The sequence below is a fragment of the Embiotoca jacksoni genome, unplaced genomic scaffold (genome assembly GCF_022577435.1).
Source record: "Embiotoca jacksoni isolate LCO1_2020_lvr unplaced genomic scaffold, fEmbJac1.0.p SCAF_18, whole genome shotgun sequence".
Taxonomy (NCBI): Eukaryota; Metazoa; Chordata; class Actinopteri; family Embiotocidae; genus Embiotoca; species Embiotoca jacksoni.
In genome coordinates, this window is record NW_027185318.1 from 10,773,331 (window position 1) to 10,795,144 (window position 21,814).

General features: G+C 42.8%; 1 protein-coding gene across 1 annotated transcript in view; it reads left to right on the plus strand.

Moving 5' to 3' along the window:
• Window positions 1-21,814, plus strand: part of slc25a21 (solute carrier family 25 member 21) — an 83,704-nt gene that overhangs the window by 37,029 nt on the left and 24,861 nt on the right. Inside the window, exon 3 of the mRNA XM_069152727.1 lies at window positions 17,172-17,220. Coding sequence (XP_069008828.1) covers window positions 17,172-17,220 — 49 coding nt within the window. The remainder of the gene's footprint in view (window positions 1-17,171; window positions 17,221-21,814) is intronic.

A 21,814-nucleotide genomic window follows, 5' to 3' on the forward strand; every position in this document is an offset into this window, starting at 1 on the left:
CTGCAATAAATTACCTTCGTAAGTACGTTATTTGTTTGTTTATAGTTTTCTGCATTTCATGATACTCCAGGAAGGATGTGAATGTGGACTCTTACATGGCCCAAGTAGTTAAATGCATTATTATGTGGCATAGTTGATGGGTACAAGTTGGTGAAAGGGAACAGCTCTTCCAACCTCCCAGCTTTCAGATTGGAGGCCAGTATAGTAAAAAGATTACCTCCAATTTTAGTCAATAAAATGTCAGTAAGTTGTGAAAAATGTCTTTAAGAATTTACCAGAAAATAAAGTAGCATCTTCAAATGTCTTATTTTTGTCCAACTAAAAATCAAACCAAAGATATTTAGTTTACAGTGATATGAGAGGCTGTGAATCTTTAGTTTTATTGCTTAGAAAAAAAGACTTAAATGATAAATTCATCATCAAGATGATTTCCTATTAAAAAAAAAAAAAAAAAAAAGTTTTTTATCCAAGTATATCTTCCATTGGATCCTGTTCAGTTAACCTTCCAACAAAGACACATTGTTGTGTTTTTGTCAGGAAGCAGGGAGGTTTGTGTGCAGCAGCAGCGACTGCTTGTTTCCAGGATTTGTTTACGGCAATTATACCGATATATCACAGTTAAAGTGACAGTGATGTATGAGTGTTTCAAAAATCCTAACTGTAGCTCCTTTTAATATGAATCACCATGTCTTTTCCACCAACTTTATCTCTCGCTACCTTGCGTGTTTTAATTCTCCTCCCTCTTCCATGTCAATCAGTCAGCATTTACACTGTTTACCCGAGTAAACACCTAATGACCCCCGACAGAAGTCACGTAAACTGACCTCCTACCTCCCCCCAGACCCCCCCCCCCCCCCCCCCCCCCCCCCCCCCCCGCTGTTATGACAGCTCCCAGCGCTTTCTTGATGTAGCCAAGCCAGGACACACACATCCGCAGTTATAATTCAGTAATTTGTGTTTGTGCATTCGGTGACAATTGTGACAAATGACTGGCCTGGAGTGAAATGCCTACCTGCCCCCCCAATACCCTCCTCCCCCCTCCCCTGTTTCCTGCCCGGGCCGACGCATGCTTACACTGCTCAGGTGTACGCTCAGAGGGCTTGCGTGCTGAGCATGAATAGGCCCAGCTGACAAGGGAAATGATTACACAGACATGTTTGTTTTAAATGTGATTTTTATTGATGAATCGTATCAACTCCTGCCGGGCCTGTGCGATCACATTTAGAAAATGAAAGTCATGTTAGCTCTGCTGTTTGTTTCGGGGTTTTTTTTTCTTCTTCTTCTTCTTCTTCTTCTTCTTCTTCTTCTTGTGGTGCAACGAATCCCTGAAGGCCTCGTGCACATAGTTTGTATCCTTGTCGGGCAACACGCTTCGCCCGTCCGAACACACGTACTTACTCACAGACAGCAATCACCGCACCCCCTCCTCATTTACATTTTCCGGGGGCATTTTTCATCATAAGAGCGTTCTGTCATCAATATATGCTGCAGCCGAACACGGAACCTATTATGGAAGCCAGGCAGCAACCGGAGGAATTCTGGTAATGTTTTACCCGCAAAATGAGTTCCATTCCTTTGGAAGTCCTGAGCAGAGTTCGGGATGTAATACTCATATGGAGTAGTTTATGAGGATTAGGAGGTTTTATTTAGTCTATGAGGCCAGCGGGCCTCCTCTGTGCAACCCTCCTCCGTCATGTCCGAGCCTGTTGGGTGGATGACCAGTGGCAGAGGAGTCGGTGGAAGTGAATGTTTGTTGGTGGTGACGGTGTTTGGCACTGTCTGCCAGCCACTCTGTTTTCCACCGAGAGTCAGCAGCTGAGCTTTAACACCTGCGGCAGGTGGACTCGTGTGTTTTTTTTTTTTGGTTGGTCTTGATCTTGACTTCTGGCCTCTTTCCAAACTCATTTATGAATTTTTTTTTCTTTTTTTCTTTTGAGCAAAAACGCTTAATGACGCCTTGAACAGACCATAAAATATTGTATTATTACATTATGCTTTTTGTGTTTTGTAGGTTTCTGCTTTGCTTTTGCTGAGATGCATTTGTGCTGTTGAGTGTGCATGTGTGGCTTTCCTCCATCTTTTTCCCAGAAGGAAAAGTCTCATGTTCGCTCTCTAACTCGTCCTGGTAGAGGGTCAATTGCAACCAGTTGGCCGCCAGTCTGGTCCAAAGTAAACATTTGGAGAGAGGCGACTGTACAGGCAGGTACCTGGAGGCTCTGTGTGTGTTGCTCAGTTTTTTTTTTTGCTTTTCCCCTTCCTCCCCCCCCCTTCCCCCCACCTCCTCCCTTCTACTTCTCCAACTCTCGGTGGGCCACTCTCTCTGAAGGGCTACAGACTGCCAGGGTAGCTGAATCCAGCCAACATGATCTGCTGGGTCCGTGAGATGGCCCGTCCCCTGGGAAAGAGACTCTGGTTAGCCGTGCCTGCCTGATGAGGTCTGGCTAGTTTAAAAGCACTGGAAGATCACAGCCAGAGACAAGCCAGCCCAGGTCTACTTGATATGTATACACAAGAACACAAAACACAAAGCACATCTCCCTCATTGTGTAAGCTATCAGGAATATGGTTTTCATTCGGTGCTCCGTGTGCCAGCGAGACTTCCCCAGGTCTCGGGCTGTGGCCGCTTTCGCTTGAAGGGCTGCTGCGGATTTTGCTGTGAAGTGTCTGCAGGTCAGATCGGCGCTCCGCAGCTCGCAGACCTTTTTTTGAGCCTGATGGCAGCCGACTCCTTTAACTGGGGCTGGGGAACAGTCTGCACAGCTCAATTTTGCCCACATTAATCAAACTCACATTTCCTCACATCAGCCCGGGTGCCGATCAGCAGGGCGAGCTTGTTAGCATAATTAATTCAGGTGATTTTTACACAGAGGGCCACAGTCTCAGAAAAGCACATTCAGTAGGTTTGAAAATGAATAAAAGAATAACCCAACTCTTTTTAGTTCTAACACTGAATTTCCCTATTTTCATCAGTTTTTGTTTTTTCTTGGCCCTTTTTTCAAGAAACTTCGGTAAAATTAAACTTTTTAAAAATTGTTCAACTTCCTGCATTCATTTCCATACCCGTGATATTAACATGCAACCACATTCAAGTGTGAAACATTTTCCTTGCATGTCGCTTGTTTCTCCTCCTTCAGCTCAGCTCTACATAAAACATCAAAATCTATCATTTCATGGAGAGTTTGAGTCAAAATGGCCATTTCTGTACGTGCCGAGTTATTTCTTCTCGGGCAAACTTCCTCTCAGTACGAATGGGGGGTGCAGAGGGTCAACGAGGGGGCGGGGGGTGGAGGACTGTCTGAGAGAGTGAAAGCATGCAGTCAGACAGTGGGAGAGACCTTTTGCTTTTGCCGTTCATTCATACAGGTGCTTATAATTTGCAGCATGTGATTAATCATTGTTGTGTTTGCGGGTGACATCTTGTTTAATGGATCTGTCCATCTCCCCTGCTTTCACCGTTCTGGGGAGGCGGGCGCTCTGCATTATGTATTCTAGTCAGACATGTGCGCTCACACTCCCAGGAGTTAACAGCGAAATTGACTTTCAATTTTAAGCCCGTCTTTTCTTTTTTTTTCTTTCTTTTTTTTTTTTTTGCTGTGACGCAGCCCCTCGGTTACACCGATGTTAAAGTAAAAAAAAACTGACCAGAGTGCGCAGCAGCCAAATGCAACATGTGTGCGAGCCCACCAGCTGCCACCACACAGAGGCGGTGGTGTTTTCCGTGTGTGTTTGCTTTGGGTGGAGGGCAAACTGGCTGGTCAGCGTGGCTGTAAATCAGAGTCTTCCTGATGGAACCCTGATGGACAGGAACCTAATCTGTCCCCGGTGTGTCATTACGCTCAACCTCCCAGATAGCTGCGGATCCTGCTGCTCCTCTCATCTCTCCCAGGCCTCGACACACACACACACACACACACACACACACACACACACACACACACACACACACACACACGTGCAGACACACACGCACACGCATACCTACGTCCACGACGGGGCCAGCCTCCTGGAAACCAGAGACAGTAACAGAGACACACATGTTGAACATAAACCGGTCGAGCTGGTGTCAAGAGTTCATCGTCGGCATCTGTCATAGCAAAAAAGCCGATGCCCAGAATGCATTCGCCGCTTTCACACCGCAGCGCCTTCGCTCTCGCCTCAAATGTACACAGGCCACGCAACTACTGTCGCCCAACTGGCTTCAGCGATGGCTGAACGTAAGCAAACTGACGGATCCTTTTAGGACATGTTAGGATCTGTCCCAAGACCCGACCGGCCCCCAAACAAGGGCCCTCACACATTGTGGGAAGTCTGAGCCAAGGTGTCATCTGTTAGTTTTATGAACCTTTACGTATCCAAATCCAAAAGAAAATACTGGCTTTCCATTTTGACGCATAAATAAAAAGTGACATGTTCCATCTTATTTTGGATTGGAAGATTTAACTACTTTGTATTTGAATTAAATAGCCTACTACACTCTATAAGCGGTTATACTTTGAGTTTTACAATTCATTTCATTTTACTAATAAATTTTTAAATGATGAACGTTGTGTTTTAGGAACTCCTCAAATTTTTTGGACTTACCTTCTTTTTCTCAAACAACTGGCTCTCATTCATAATTCTCCGCTGACAGTTTGGAGTTATTTCAGCTTCTCTGACAAATAGCAGGATGAAAGCGACCACCATGTCCGCGCATGGTTCAGTTGGAGTTTGTCCAGCGAGCAGATTTTGACCCCTCAATTACAGGATGATGGAGCTGTTTTCTTCTGTTGCGTGTTGCTGAATTTCATTAACGATTTGGCATCCGCACATGTGAAATTTTACTCAGTGCAGCCTTGGATTAAAGTGTCAAACTTTTTCGGTTTTGTTTTTTTCTCTTACTCGTTGCCATTTTGAATGTTTTCTGACACAGATTTTGATGCATGTGCAGAAACACATACTCCTTTAAATTCAACATCCCCCCCTCCATCACCCCCCCCCCCCCCCCCACCCCAAAACAGCTCCATCTAAATGCGGCTCGTGACCTTTTGTTCCATCTTTTACCTCCTGCAACAAGTTTCTCACAAAGCCAGAAACTAAAAGAGGGCAAGGCCGTATCTGATGCCATCGTGAGATGAAACGTGGATCTGCTCCATTGGCGGTGAATCTGGGCTTTAAAGAATGTTTGCTTGACCTTTCTCGGCATCACCTCGGACACTGAGTCACTTCAGAGAGTCTCTCCGCCATTCAGCGCCAGTGGAGCAGCTCCGGGGTTTCTCTCTTTTAATGACAACTTCTAAAGAGCCTGGAGTCTCATTTCCAGCTTGAGTGACATGTGATTATGTATACAATCCTCACTTAACTGACTTAAGATTGCATCAGCGAAGCCATGTTTGCTCTGGTTTTCTGCTGGGTTTCCCTAATTTGACCTCCTCGTACTTTTTTATTCACACGGTGCATGAGAGAACCAGTTTTAGTCTTCCTAAGCCTCTACATCTGTCCCCCTATCTCTGCATCTATAGTCTGTTTGTATATGACTTGAAAGCACTGATATGCTGAGGGTAAAGCCTGCATTGTGATTAGCATGTTTTTTTTTCCCTGCACGGTGCTGGGGCGGGCGACGTGGCACAGAGCCATCTGCCAAAACAAAAGCCGTCAGCGATGCCCTGTCACAGCGAGCCAACGAGCCCGCCCGCCCTGTGACAATTAATTACCCCCAATTCAAATAAAGTTGATAAATCATAGACGTAACACAAAGCTGTGCTGCTGATTGCATAATTATTGCATCCAACCACCGCCGTATGTAACATAATCACGGCCTCTCATCAGGCTCGAACCGCCGGCGTGCATCTGGAGCGTCGTTATGCAATGTTTGGAAAGAGACGCTGACAATATGTGTGAAGCTGGTCGGTTGTGTAGCGCCCTTACCTAGAGTCTTCTATTTGAAGAGGACAAGAGAGCCCTGTTCGTTTAAAACAAGACCAACCTCCTCCCACTATTTCTTTTTTTTTTTTCTCTTTTTTTTTTTCAAGTGCTGGAACGTATTTTGACTGTGTTTAAGCAGTGATGGCTGAGTGCATTTACACTTTGGTAATGGCTTCCTGCCTTTAACTCTCTCGGCTTAAGACAAGAGGGAACCATGCGGGTACTTCCTTTTTCTTTTTTCTTTTGCTACCGCCGCAGGTCCAGCCCCTACTTCTGTACGTCTATACGGCAGCCTCGCAGCTACTCTTCTTCTCTCCCCCCTCCCCTCCCACACACACACACATATATATATATATATTTTTTTTTTTTTACGCCTGTCAGCCAACCCAGTTACGGAGAAGACGGACCACCCCGCGAGCTTATATTCACTCTCTCCCCGACTGTACCGCTCCTACCATGGATAGTTTGTGGACCGAACGATCGTATCACTCCTCAGGAATGTCCGCTGGTTTTTCAGTCCCTGCATCATTTGCATTTATCTACCTTGCAGCCTTTTTTCTTTACCCACAAAGATTGTATGTTTGGAGAACATCCCTACCATGATGCATCTCGAAATGTCAGCCAAACAAAAAAAACGTTTTCTTCCAGGTGGCACGAGGCCTGGGCCAACGGAAGATTTTCTACCCTCACTGCATTTTCAACCTCAAGCTAGATCCTGAGCTGCAAAAGTTACAAGTTGGCTTGCACATGGCAGCTTTTTGTAGCTTTAAATGTCTCCCAGCGCCTTGCTATGATGACATACAGGTGCTCTGCAGGCTGTTAACAGTAAAAGAGATGGTCTTTTCCTTTTTTCTTTTTTGTTTTAAAGATGAGGCACTGGCCTTCGGCCTGAGTGTCCGTCCAGCCTGCTCGAGACAGCAGCTTGTAATGGAGGGGGGGACTTCAGCCTGTCCATATAGACACAGGGTGTTAACAACTAATTAAAGAATTTACTGCCTCACTAAAACTCCATTATTGCTGTTCCCTCCCAATTATTGGCTCTATTATCAGCTTTTATGGACTCAGGTGAGCTTCCGGAGGAAAGTTATGCTTGTTTTGGCCGAGGGGTCAGTTCTGTCCCTGAATAAAACTAACATGGTTGTCTACAACAGCCGTGAAGCCGAGACTTTTCTGTTTTCTGATGAAGAGGGGGTAGTTTCGGAAGTTGCAGACTGATGGATAATTAATATTTTTCTTCCTACATCAAATGGAAAATGCTTCTGCAGCTGCTCTCCTTCTTTCTCAGGCAGAGAGCCATCTTTTGTGTGGTTGCCACATGCTTTCCGTCTCTCCGTCTCACCTCTTTGTGTATTAATCAATCTCCGTCTCCCCTCCGTCCACTAGGTGACAGTAACGACACAGCTCTCCCCTCTGGGGGTTGGGGATGGGATGAGGTGTAATCTTTGTTTACACTATGGGAATTTGGTGAAGACCAAGAGGGTTTCGGCGGGGTGGGTGTGTTCGCAAACGGCGGTGATGTTATGGCGATGTGGTGGTGAAGTTAATCATGGTGGTGTCTATGGTGGCAAGTCCACTTACTGCCCATTTAACATTCTGCTTCACATCACTCAGCAGCATATAAAGGCTCACCAGAATAGCCCATTTTTTGTGCTCTGCACAATTTCTGAAAAGTTTCACAGAACTTGTTTTTGAAGCCGTGAACTTGTAGCCAGCAGTGATTTTTCAACTTCGAGGGTCTCATGATAGTTTTTTTTCTGCACTATTGTGGTCCAGTGCAGCGCAGCAAAACCCTCGGAGCAACTTTTGCAGCCGCGATTCAAGGCCAGTAGTTTGGAACGTTTTTGTCTTGCCTGAGGTAACCTCGAAGCTTTGCCAGTTGACAGGCACGCAACCAAACTCATCATGTTCTGTAGTCGGAGGGACGGATCAAGAGTTGCAAAAGAAATGATAGCGGAGGAGAGTTTGGTTCGGTGACGAGCTGTTTATGTTTCCCTTCTGTTTTGGTTACCTGTAATCGTTCTCTACCGAGACTCCACTCAGATCGTTTTACAGCGAAATCTGTCTGCTGCACCGACTCGAGCCTCTATGTACCAAACAAAAAAAACATCCTTGTCATATTTGATTAACATTTTAATAATATGGCATCAGGGCCATTGAAACTCTTTTATGAAGTTAATGTAATTACAGTCTAGTAATCAAAGCAGTCAACAGCCAAGGAGTGTGCACTTTGTGGTTTTTCCAGGCTGCATTTGACCTGTAGGCATGAGGGGAGGTTTGATGAAACTGCGCAGACAGGTGCGTTTTTAGGGAAAGTACGCAAAGAGGCTTTGGCAAGAGGAGTGGAATATCTTAGTAATGTGGTTACGTGTAAATATTTTGTGCTAGTCTTGATGATTTTATTTGAATTAAATAGTTTTCAGCAGCTGATTTAGCAAATGTTAAGACAGGCTTGTAGAGGCAGTTGGGTAATGGTTGGAAAGTAAATATTACTATAAAATCTCTAATGTGTCTAAATGAGAATTTAGGGCGCCTCTATATTGGGAGACTTTTTTTCCTCACACTGTTGAGCCCTCGCTTTATATTTAGAAAATTGTCTTGATTTGGAGCCTCAGCCCTCCCCCTCCCCGTCCTCCCCCCCTTCCCCCAATTTGAGCAAATAGCAAAATGATTCAAACCCAGATTGATCAGTTTGCATTGAAATAGCAAGAAAACTTTTGAAAATATATTGTTAGTGGCGTGTTTCCATATATTTTTGTGTACCGTTTTGTTTGGAGGATGTTTAAAAGAGATTGAGGCCTTTGCCATCTGCATTTCTGTTTTAAGGTTTATGAACCTTGAAAGTTATATTCTATCATTTCAAAAGCTAAAACACAGTGGCTATTGTTTGGGTTGTTTACTGTAATAATAGAATTTCTATAGTGTCCATTCTCAATTGAGTTTTTTTGTGTTGTTACAAACCCCTAAATCTGAGGCCAGTTTACCGTGTCATCCCTCCTTTTTATTTAAATTATTTTTCAGAAGAACTATACTGTATTTAACAAGAAAGAAGCTTTAATAGAAAAGTCTGAAAATACAGATAATGCATAGCACTTGTTTTTCTTTTTTGTTATCCGAGTAATTTTCAAGTCCTCCTCCATTTATCTTGCGACCCTTTAAGGGCTCACAACCCGTAGGTTGGGAAACCACTGACTGGTTTTCTACAGTGAACAATGTAGCAGCCTAAACCACCCGAAGGGTATGCATGATGTGTGCTCATATTTGTCAAGCTATAATTCACAGCCTTTTATCTTTGTTTGAGGATTACACCGTTTATTTAGATGGTAACAGGTGTCCTGCAGGAGTTGGAGACAATTTGTTTAAAAAGCGATCATCGTGAAAGAAATGAGTCCGAGATGACACGGAGCACTTCCTCTCAAACATCAGTTACACCAGGTTTTGCATCCATTTTGTGCCCTTTTCTTCTCCTCCTGTCACCCGCTTCCGTCCTTCTGGTGAAGCAATTTGCATCGGATGGTCACGTTTAGAAAGAAAACAAAAAAAATGTCATCACAGGTGACAAGAAGAACAGTGACAGTAATGGAGGATGGACGCTCTGCCACTGACAGCGTTGACATATGAAAACTGACATCTATCCGTCAGCCCAGGCACAGCTCAGCCTGAATTAGTCATCCCACACACACACACACACACACACACACACACACACACACACACACACACACACACACACACAGTTTCACACTTAAATCTACATCACAGAGTTCATCTCGAGTTTGACGGACAGGGACCCAAGCTCTCTCTCTCTGTACAGTACAGGAGAAAAATGTGCAAAGACTTCCAACATAAATCTCAGCTGGAGACAGCACACTCATTGAAAAAACAATATATCATTTGCAAACGGGATACAGTAGTCCATATTAATCATACAATATCCTTATTGTATGATTAATATGGCCTTTGTTTGTACCACTCCATATGAGAGTAAAGAAAAGACATGAAGGAGCCAGTTGGTTTTTGAGGGCGTCGTCCAACTGTTATGCAAAAAAAGTCAAAAGTATCAGGTGAAGTAAAGCATCATCTTTTTATGGTCTATTCATCTCAAGTCATGCAGCGTTGACAGCTGATCTCTAAACAGGACGCGCAGAGGCTCTGCAGGATATTTGGCTCTTATGAGGAGCTACTTCAGTTCAGCAATAGGTGGACTAAAATCTCTCTGAAATTCTGATTGTGTCCACTTAGATCTATGAAACTTAAAGGGTCAACACCTTTTGTAGAAAGTAATCGCAATAAAAATGACACTGGTGGAAAGTACATCTACTCAAGTACTGTAATTTACTTATTACTTTGTTTTTCTTTACTTATGCCATCTCAATTGATAGGTAAATATTTTCCTTTTATCTACACTACACTTATTTAAGTAACCATGACATTTAAAATGAGAGAATCACGTCATTTGATTCTAGTTTTAACAAATAAAATATTAAGATTTCCGTTTAGTTTTAATAACTTTAATCACTTTAAAGGTCCCATACTTTACCCTTTTCCAGTGTTTTACTTGGAGTCTGAAGATATTTTTGTGGTTTTAAATACCAGAAACCATCTCCATATAGTTTTACAGCTCCTCTCTTAAGCTTCTCTCTGGAGCTCTACCAACGACAAGCTGTTTCGTGTCTGTGCCTTTTAAAGTGCATTGATATCAATGATATCCCCTCTGATTGGCTGACACACTCAGAGGATGAGGGTGGACATATGAAATTAGCATGAGTTTGTGACATCACAAACTAACAGAAGTACTTTCACAGCATTTATGCAGCACTTTGACCTGCTTTATTATCAAAAAAGAAACTGAAATTTGAATTCACTGGACCTTTAAACTAGAGTGTGAATATCCACAGTGTGTCCTCGGGGGGCATTAATATAGTAGCCCAGAGAAAGCCTGGATGCCTGCACCTCTTGTCAGGGGCCCTCGGTTTAAAACATCCCCCGCTGTCACCGGAGATGGCCCCGCTTGTTTTTCTAAGCACCCTTTGAGCTTTTTCAAGTGCAGAATTAGGGACTGTTTGGGGAGTTAACCGGGACACGTCTGCACTCCCAAGACAGGAAGCCTGATTGGTGATATCTGTGATTAATAGCGCACTCTTTGTCTCACTCTCCCCACCTTTCTCTGTCTTCTTCTTCACGGTGTCCCAAGACAAGGTCTGTTTTCTTATATACTTGTAAATAATTAGTTCCCCCACATATATAATGTTCTTCGTTGTTTGTTTTTTCTCCTATTATTTGCTGGGAACAGATTCATCCACCTCCTGAGCAGCATTAGATAAAAAGCATTAATCATTTTAAATAATGACTGCCTGCTTCCGCATGAATGCCATTTCATCACATTTCTCTCTTTAATTGCCTGTAATGTACAGAAGTGTATATGCACTTAACCTATGAAATGGCCTACGTCCCTCTCCCCATGAGGCAGATATATATGTTCTAATGACAAATTGCTTGTGCCATTATTGGATAAAAATGGTTTATACTCCATTTAAATTTTAATGTGATCAGTTTGTAATTGTTACGCCAGCTGTTTTCTTTAAAAACAGGTTTGGCTCCAAGGCTGTATTTCAGTGCTATAGTGTGCCTCATTGGTAGTAACTATAGTTTATTGGCCTGACCCAAGCAGGCTGGCCTCCATGTTATTTTGGTACTTTTACGTTGCATTTATTTCATTCATTTCCTCGATTTGCCTTGTTTACGACGACCACGGTTGTTTTCTTACAAGTAGAGTGCAAAATTGTCGTCATCTTTCATAGTAGGTTTGTGTGAAATAAGATAATAAATGTCAGAAAATGGTGGTCCGTAAGGCTTGATTTCTCTTTTATGAAAAATAAAATGCCTAACATCAACACTACCAAGTGTGATGTTAAAAGTGAAGCAGGTAGGCCTTGTAAAAAAGAGATGCTGGATACTTTGCAATCAAATAAAACATAAGTCATTCTGATTTTTCTATCTGTTCTTGGTTGTTCCACTTGGGGGTATCTTTTTATGTATCACTCCACTAATTGCTGTTACATTCTTCACTCTGTCACCCCTGCTTCTGCCCGAGCTGTCAAAGAACTTGAACTTAATCAGATTTTCTGAATCGGTGCACCCGGCCTGGCCGCTGATGGATATCACGTCGACTTTTGTCACTGGAGCTGACAAATTGCAGGGGAGCAACACCTCGCAGGGTTTGTTTGGCATTCCAGATGCGATGTGTTTTGAAAAGTATTAATGGAGGACATGGAGGAATGAGAATATCACCTGCAGGTTCAGTCAGGAGCTCCTGTCAAAACCAGATCGGGCCTGTGAGGTGAAGCTCTGTCATCACCACACTCTTGCGTCTCATCTCACGTCTTGAAACCGCAGGATGAGCTGTAATTTCCTGTTTTAGCTGTCAATGAAAAGAAATGTTTCGTGTCTGTAAAATAATTAGCAGTGACGGTTTAGCGCCGAAACACACGACTAATAAAGTTCAACACTCTTTTTGTTTAATGATTTCACGTTGAAAAGGTGGGAATACCTCATTATTCAATGCGACTAATTAATAAACTGTTATTAACATAATAAAGAAAGTAGCGTGTAAGCCGTCATTAGAGACTGTAGCATTTACCGGGTCAAGTAAGCGTGTGAAATGACTGGCCAGTATGTCTCTCATGTATTAGTCCATTTAACTGGGTGAGTCTCGCTTCCTGCAGCAGTGACCTTCTCCCTGTGGCTGCTGGGAATTACAGTCATCCAGTGTGTGTCTTGGCATGATGGATGACACCTGCACCCATTGAGCAATCACTCCCTGGTGCTCTATTGTTTTTCTTTCTCACTTTTGCGTGGGAGCAAACAGTATGCATTCCCCAAGCCAAAAACAACTCGGATAATTATCTCATCTGCATGATGTATGATCTTCTCTCGTTGGATGACAAGTTATCAGACGACCTGGAATGTCTTTGCCCCAAAAAAAATTGTCAGTGGTCATACTAGGTTAGGTTAGGTAGTTACTTAATTAATCCCCGAGGGGAAATTTTTTTCGCTACAGCAGCATACAGAAGCAATAAGATAATAAGATAATACTAGCTTATATAATAGCAAGGCTACTTGTTGCTTCTGCTTCCGGAGACCTACTGCATTGTCGACAACCGACCTGAATAAAAGGATGATGCAGCACTTTTGGTTTTAGACACCTAGCCTCATTGTTTCTGCCATATGGTCGTTTTATGAACAGAACAAAAGCGCAATTTCACGGCTGTTAAAACCCTTCGTGTGACGTCAGCTCGGTGCAATAAGAAAACCGGGCGTCGAATCAAAACTGTACGTTGTCGCAGTTTAATATCACGACGGATCCCCATGGCTCTCGTTTCCATGACACAGTCAGCTTTCACACAGTGTCTTGACGCTGAATGCATTTGTGTCAGAGTTGCACTGTATATTCAAAAGTATGCCTTAATGGCCGTGCTGCCAGACACTCCTTTGCCATTAGCACTCGTGTGTGTGTGTGTCTGCAATGCGCTGGATGACAAGCCCTGTCAGTACCATTGTGGTTCAGAAACAAAAGAACCTTCGGATAATGGAATCTCCCAATATGTCACTCACTGATGCGTAGCAAAGCCATAAACGTCAACCAGATGGTAGGTCGCTGTAATATTACGCCCCTCCTCGGAGCTGGAGGGGAGGAGGGTGCCTGCAGGAGAGGCTGGAGCCAGATTCAGGCAACGTAGAGGGAGAGAAAGAGGGGGGGGGGGGGGGGGGGGGGGTAAACGGGATTAACCAAGCAGCTCAGTAGAATCGTCCCACGAAGTGTGCCCTCAACGTGCTGCAGAGACTGCATCAGACGCTGTGGAGGGGTGTAAAGTGTTCTCTGGAGTGTGTGGGTTCACTACTGCCGCACACTATGATTAAACGATAGTATGTGCTGACAGCTGGAGTAGAAGAGCAGGATGCACCGGGGGGGGGGAAGCTGCCACTCAGTGGTGTCGAGAGAAATACATGCTCGGTGTCTTGGATGAAGTGTCGGCGTCAGACCTGAATCAGTGCAAATGACAACAACACTTTCAGGAGGCTTTATGTAACGTTAAACTGTCACACACCACCTGCAGAACTGGAAAAAGCAATTCATTATCAGCAATTAATTGTAGCGGTAAAAAAAAAAATGTCGGCATCGCCACGTTGCATTTTTGTGAAGGCGTCATCGGTTATGTAATCGCAGTGCATTTTTCTGCACGTTTGTGTTTTTTTGTAATTTCAGTGGCAGGACATACCTCAGTGTTGCTCTGTTTTGAGTCTCACTCTTTCTCAGCTGGAAAAACTTTTGTGACCTGCAGTTGTCAACAGCATCCTGGAACAGGAATGGAAAGTTCTAACTAAAAAAAAGTTGTGATTAAACGCCAAACAAAATCACAACATGTCGTACTTTGATTACATCATATCAAGACAATTTAATGGTGACTTGTTTCTTTCATAAATAGAAAATCTCAGTATCAGCGTGACTTACATATGTTATTAGCGCATTTACAATATGCTCACTGCTACCAATACTCGCCGATATTCTTCACTTTCTCACAACATGGACAGAAATAACCCGCTGTGCAACATGCTTTTCAAAGGTCAGTATAGGATTATGGTCACACACTTTCTCCTGTTTTTCTTCAGTCTGTCATCCCGTCTGCCATCAGCTGTTCTTCGGGTGTCTTGTCTGCAGTGGTGTCAGACAGATGCTCAAACAAACACCACCAAGTTTTGCATTTGTGCTTGTCATCACTTAATCCTTTCACAACAGCCATCTTGGAGGTGCAACGCGGCTCGTATTACTAACCGACACTGGCCTCATTTTTAAAGACACTGGTACATAGTGCACTATACATAGAGTATACAGATAGCCTGAAAACAGCAGGGCACACCTGTCAATTAGTGAGGAGTGTTAACTAAAGTTACCTTTCTACCTTTTAATGAAGCATTTGGAAAACTTGTATCCTTCAGAGTTCCTGTAATCTGAGGTTTACGATGAGGCCCAAAATCTCGAATGGATCATTTTAGTGAAGTGTCCAGATGTGCACCCTCACTGTTCACTTGAAGGTAAAAGTGACTTGTAGCAGGGCTCTTTTTAATTAGAAATAATATCTGATTTCATGTATTCCATAGCTTAGCTTATTGATGATGTAACACAGAACTCCTGCTAATCATAATCAGAACCTATTTAGTTTAAATACAAATCCACAGGCTAAATAATAGATTTTTTTTTTTCCTGCTGCTATTGTTTACGGTTCTCTTTGTATAAGTGTTAATTAGAGCCCAACCGTTCCTGGATTTTTTTTTTAGCTTTTTTTTATTTTTTTATTTTTTTTTCTCCCCTCCCCAAGACACTTCGAGCATGTTCAGTCACCTCCCAGCATCGTTGTTGTTTGCACAGCGAGCAGGCAGGTTTGGTTTCATCATGTAATCTGATTACCTGTGGAAAGATTTGACGCGCCTTATCTCCACGGCAGGGCTATTAATATCAAGGCCAGAAAATGAGATGTCCAATGCCGCCGTGTATTTACCTTTTCAGTGCAGCACCATGAATAAGTCATGTCAACTGAGGCGTGACAAATGGAGTATTGTTTGACTCTTGGCCGCTGGTAGCTTAGTTCAATAGTTCTTGGTTCTCCCATTTGTACATTTAAGATGCAACCGTAGACAAAGTAATTTTTTATTTTGGTGGTATTTCACTTGATAATTACTTCCCTGGAAAAACCCCAGAAGACACACTCTTTTATAGACAATATGTTTAATTGAGCAAATTAGAGAGAGCCCATACTGCACAGCAGCTGTGTACACACACACACACACACACACACACACACACACAGTGGAATCTGCAAGGGAAGCCCTCAGAGCACCAGTAAAGGGATGGAGGGAGAATCGTGCGTTTAACAAAAAAAAAAAAAGAAGAAAAAAAAATCTTGATTGAGTCAGAAGGCCTCCGTGCCAAAGCAGTGGCTTTTCGACACAGATGCACATAGTTAGCGTGTGTGTGAAACCTCAGAGTCTCTCAGTGATCACCCGGCTGCATTGATTCTCCAGCTGCTGGCACACTGCTGATGTGCTGGGTTTGCGTGGATGACATGGTTGGTGGCTTCAGCTGTTCAAAAAATGTCGGGAATTATAGTCGCTCAAAGGGATCTTGCGGAGACGTCTTATTGGATCAGTAGGGCACACTCGTGTTCTGGCAAAGATGGCACAAGGCGGCACCAAGTAGTATCTGACATTTTAATAAGGCGGAGTGATAATCGGAGTGATGATGGGGTCCTCTCAAAGGTTGCTGGTGCTTGTTTGAGCTGTCTGTCAAAACCGTTTCACAGCGCTTTCAATTGTAAAACTGCTTTTAAACACATGAAATGAACAAACATCCTCTGGCGTCTGTCCCGGTTAGTAGTTAGCCAACCTTCATATCAGATTAATTTAAGTAGAGCTGTCACGCTTGGCAGAAAACATCAGATTTGTGTTGCTCTTTGATTCTTACGGGCTTTAACAGATATGTACAAATTCATATTGTGTCTATGTGGAAGATTTGACTGGTGTACAGTAATGTGTGACATGCATACGGTAAAAAGACGCAGGAAGGGTAAGAAAAAAATAGACTAGAGTCTAGATAGATAAATGACCTTGTGGCTCAAACTAATAAATATTTTCATCATCCACTCATCTGGCAATTATTTATCAATTGTAGAATAGTTTAAATATTTCGGTTATTGTCAAGAAATACATTTTTGTTTATGGTTCGACCAACAGTCCAAAACCCATAGATATTCAAAATAAATTCAATTCAGGTTTATTTATATTGCACTAAATCACAACACAAGTTATTTCAGGGCGTTTAAAAGTCCTAACAACACAACATTATACAAAGGAACCCAACAATTCAACAATTCCCACCTGAGCAACAGCTGGGAGGAAAAGAACTCCCCTTTTTTTTAACAGGAAAAAAACCTCCAATGCTGGGAAGGAAACCGCCGACAGAACCGGGCTCAGAAGTCGGCGACCATCTGCCTGTACAGGAATATAATCCAGAGAAAGCAGCAGATTTTGCTGTCCAGTACGCACACGTTGTCTCCAATAAAGCTTTGGCAGCTATAAGTATGCAGTGATGCCATGACTCCTTTATGTACAACTGTAAATTAAACTCTTATTTTAATTGACTTGTTTCAACAGTACATCTCCTAGTATTGTCCTGAAAACTTGCTGTGACTTATCCTGTCTGTTTTTTTACCCCTCAGGTCTGGTGGAGATCTGCTTGATGCATCCCCTCGACGTGGTGAAGACAAGGTAAGCCCACTTCAAAAATTCACTCACCCGTTACTTCATCTTTTGTGTAAGTTTGTTGAAGCTATAAACTACTTACAAGAAATCATTTTTAGTCCACATCTGCCTTGAATCCCCTCGGTGCGTTTTTGAGTCTGGAGCGGAGTTCCGATCCTACCAAGCCTTATTCCCCCGGCCGTCTCCACGCAAGTGGGCACCAATGCCAAGAAGCCTAAGACTTTTTTCTGGAAAATGAAAAGGATCATTTACCCATTCATTCCTTACACAGTGTTCCCGTTAGATGTTTTATGTCTTCAAATCACTCCACTTTTATTTTTTTACCTTATTACTTAATTTAAGTAAAAAAAAAAGGCCCAGACCTTTTTTTTTTGGTTTTCGGGAACGGTCTGTGGTTCCTGAGAAAGACGGGAACTTGCAGAATAAATCCGATGCTGCCCAACTGTGCACTCGCTTGGTTTTAAATGCTTTGTTTTTCTGTTACCGTCTCCCATTTGTGTGTTATGCAAGAGCGGCAGCAGTCGCGAGCCGCAGAGTGATCAGGAGCCTCACACCGCAGTGTCTCAGCCGGCCATAAACAGGTCGTGGGCTACTACTAAAGCTTTATAGTCCTTCACAGGCCCAGCCAAGACCTCTGGCTTCACTCCGAGCACCCCTCCCACCCCCTACCCCTCCAACCCCCATCACCACCGCCCTACTCCTGCCCCCCATTCACTACCTGTCAGTAAATTGTGCTGCTTTTTCTGTCATTTATGGCTGCAGTTTCTTGGTAAATAAATTGCCCGGTGTGCCTTTTAAAAAAAAAAAAAAAAAAAAAATAAGTGAGGTGGTTGCACTTTAAAGGCAGTTGCCACCACCAGAACACAGAGGAGGAAACACACGGGGATGAAAGCCAAGGGGGCCGAGCGGCGTTTTGTATTAGTCGATATTCGATACTTTGAAGGCGTACGGTGTGATTTACGGTCACGTGTGGAGGCTCTGGGGGTTTATTACAGGTACGTCTCGAGCCCTCGCCCGTCCGTCCTCACACACGGGGTCAGGGTTAAAAGTGCACTCGCTATTTTTCTTTGTAACACTCGCCGGTAAAAGCTGCTTTAAAGCTGGACAGGTTTATCTGTTTGTTTTCTGTTTGTGTCGCCATGTTGATAGGCATTTTGGTTGCTGTGAATGGGGTCTGTGTAAATTGGTTCCTTTTGGTCTTGGCTCACAGGAAACATTTTTCTAACTGAATGCAAGAAACAGAATAGTTATTTCTGTTTATTTTAATTGGGAGCTTTAGACAAAGTCAGGAGAGTCTAAACAACAGGCGGTTGCTGCAAACAAAGACACACACACACACACACACACACACACACACACACACACACACACACAGAAACATGCAATGCCCTGTGTGCTTGCGTGCGTGTGTAAATATGCATGCAGTACTGTACATGCATGTTCACACACTTCACATCCACACATGAATTCATAAACCAAGCATACATACCAGCTAATTGGGACACTGAGGGAGCTGAAATCTATTAGCAGGAACCTTGGAGCCGAGACACAGACACACCTCCACTGGGTTTCTCTCTCTCGCGCTCTGTGTGTGTCTCTCTCTCTCAGGCATGGCTCTTATTAGGCACTGGCTCCTGCTTTAATGTCCACCGGTCCAAATTGAACGGCAACTGGAGTAAATTTACTTTTTTCCACCAACTCAGAATCAAAGGCTTTTTTTTTTTCTTTGTTTCTCCCTTTTTCCTTTTTTTTTTTTTTTTTTTTTTTTTTTGTGGAAAGGTAAACCTGACAAAATGTGTACCTGCTCGTTGGAGCTGATGTTTACCTATTTTTCCCAATGAGGGTTTATCTTTACTCTGCAGGGTGAGGGGAGCTGTGAATTTCAGCTGCAGCCAGTAGCCAAAAATCTGCTGTTATGAATCAACAAAATGGCAGGAGCATTTGGAAGCTTTTTTCTTTTAAACAAATACCGTTTCATCCTCCGAGTCAACCACTTTGGCAGATAGATGAAGAGCTGTGTTACAAAAAAAAACCTGACGCATACCTTCACATGATTGATCGCTCCAAATCTGGACTGTTAAGATATTTTTGGCTATTACAATGGGGCCAGAGCCCGACTGATGTATTGGTTGGCTGATTTTATGACCTGTTATCATAGATATATCACTGTATAAGTTGTCCCATACAACGATATGAAAGCTTTATTTTACAAAACATAATGGAGTAAAATATGCTTGACGTGCATTGGAAATTGGTCTCTTTTTGTATAGCTGTTTATAAATATTAAATTCCCAGTGAAGTTCACTTTTTCAGTGCGCTGATTTCATGGACAGTAAACGGTAAAGCATTAAGTACAAGACATAAGCCCAGCAAAAAAATCCTTCCTTTATTAGGATTATATTGTTCAGTTGATGTTCAGTCTGATTGAACTGACTGTAATTTGTGTACTGGGTTATACTGGGAGGGGTTCCTAATATTTTGTCCACCCGGGCTCTTCTACAAACCCAATTGTCTGCCAGTGAATGAGTGATGACGTATACATCATTGTTTGGCACAATTCCACGACTGAATTTTCAAATTAAAAGCCATTGTTTCAAAATAAAACCCCTGTGAGATTTCAAACATAGTCTAGCCATACACTAGGAATAGGAAAGCACGACGAAAATCTTGTCACGATATCAAGTATTTGACTAAAACACACTGAGCATTGCTTCAGATATGGGACATAAAAGTAAAAATCTCATCAAATGACTCGCAGTGTGTGTTTTTGCCTCTGTTGTTGCATTTTTACTCTGCGGTGTGCTCATTGACCAGCCGAGCTGTGACCCCTGTTACTCACCTTTGCTAACTAGTACATCTATCTTACATCTGAGGAACTCCTGCAGAGCCCACCTTCCATCACTTTGACTTACGCCCTCTTTCATCGTTCAGCGAGTTGAACTTTTTAAAAAAAAAAAAAAAAATTTAAGATAAGCACGAGAAGCCATTTCATATTATCGTGCAACAAACGAGATGGTAGAGATTCTGAGTCTTGCTTAAGACTCTTTTTATAGAGAAAAATGGCTGTTAATAGCATCAGTTGTAGAATGAATTGACCATTATGGACAGTATTGTTAAAAGATAATACTTTTGTGAAGTGCAAATTTGGAAAATAATGAATTGTTGTGTCCAAAAGTAGCCATTCAAAATTCAAAAACGTTCTATTTACGTTGATATGAAACGGAGAAAAGAAGAAAATCTTGAAAAAATTGGAGTGTTTATTTTAAATTGTGAATGGACACACATGAGGGTGCACGTCAGGTTGGATGAAGACAATATAGACACAATTTTGGGGGGAATAAAGTACGGTATGTTGGAGAAGAGCTGCGTGCCATGATGGGCTTTTATTAACTATTTCAAGTTTAGCACCATTTTACATCTGGTTCTGGTTCTTGTGGTTTTTTTTGGTGCTTTAATACATTCAATCGAAAAATTCAAGTGAATTCAGAAATTGAGACATTTGTCTCATTGCGAGTCATAATCAGCCCAAAATGTAAACGTAGCATACTTCACACACTAAACAGTTAATTGCCCCTGACCCTGACACCCCCCCCCCCTTTCTGGGATATAGGGGCAGGAATGTGGAGGTGAAGATGGGGGGGGGGGGCAGTCGTCAGTTTAGCAGAGAGAGACAGTGGGACCGGAGTTACAGCTTTTCATTAACCTGGAAACCACCTAGTTACATGGTTCATGGGCTGGTCTCAGCTCACTTGGAGGTAACAAAGGGTGTCGGGCGGCACTTTCTGCAGGGGGCCGTGCGCTCGGGGCACCCCATCTGACTCTGATCAGGTTCTCCCTCTCATTAGAGGGTTGCACTGAGCCCGCGTTTCCCTTCATGTCGAGGTCCTGTTACATGGAGCTCCACCCTTATAAACATGCATGCGCAAACATACTCACACACATCTGAAAGCAGCTTCCCATCAAGCTCTTTTTTTTTTTTTTTTTTGCTTCCGCCCAGATGGAGAAACCACGCCTTCCTCGTGTCTGTGTCTGCTTTGCCAACCTCTGGTGTCACGGTTGAACTTTTCGCAGCTTCTACAGTGCGAATATGATCTGATGTGTTTGCTCTTATGAGCCCCAAAAATGTAGTTCAAGCAATAATTCTTGCCTGAGCCGCTCCTTTTCCACCTCGGTTTGCCCTCTGCACCAACGCTTTCTTCCTCGCTGCTCCTGTCTTTCTGTCTCCCTCCTTTCTCACCATCTTTTTTTTTTTTCTAACCACTCTTCATCCAGTTTTTTAACTCCTCCCAAGAAATATGAATCGTTTCCTCTTTTTTTTTTTTTTTTTACATTCATTTGCGGTATACATTTTTCAGCAACCATCTCAGTTATCCTTGTTGTTGATTCAACCACTGCCTTTGTTAACATAAACCTCATTATATAACTATTTCACCCATATTATGTGGAATTTATTGTTTAAACTTCCATCATTTCTCCTGGATTTGTTGAGCGAATATGTAATGTTTTGTTTAAAGTCCCTGTTGTACGTGTGCCTTAGAAGATCTGTATTGAATTGTGCAATTCTGTAAATTGTGTTGTATGACATGGCTGTCACTGCAAA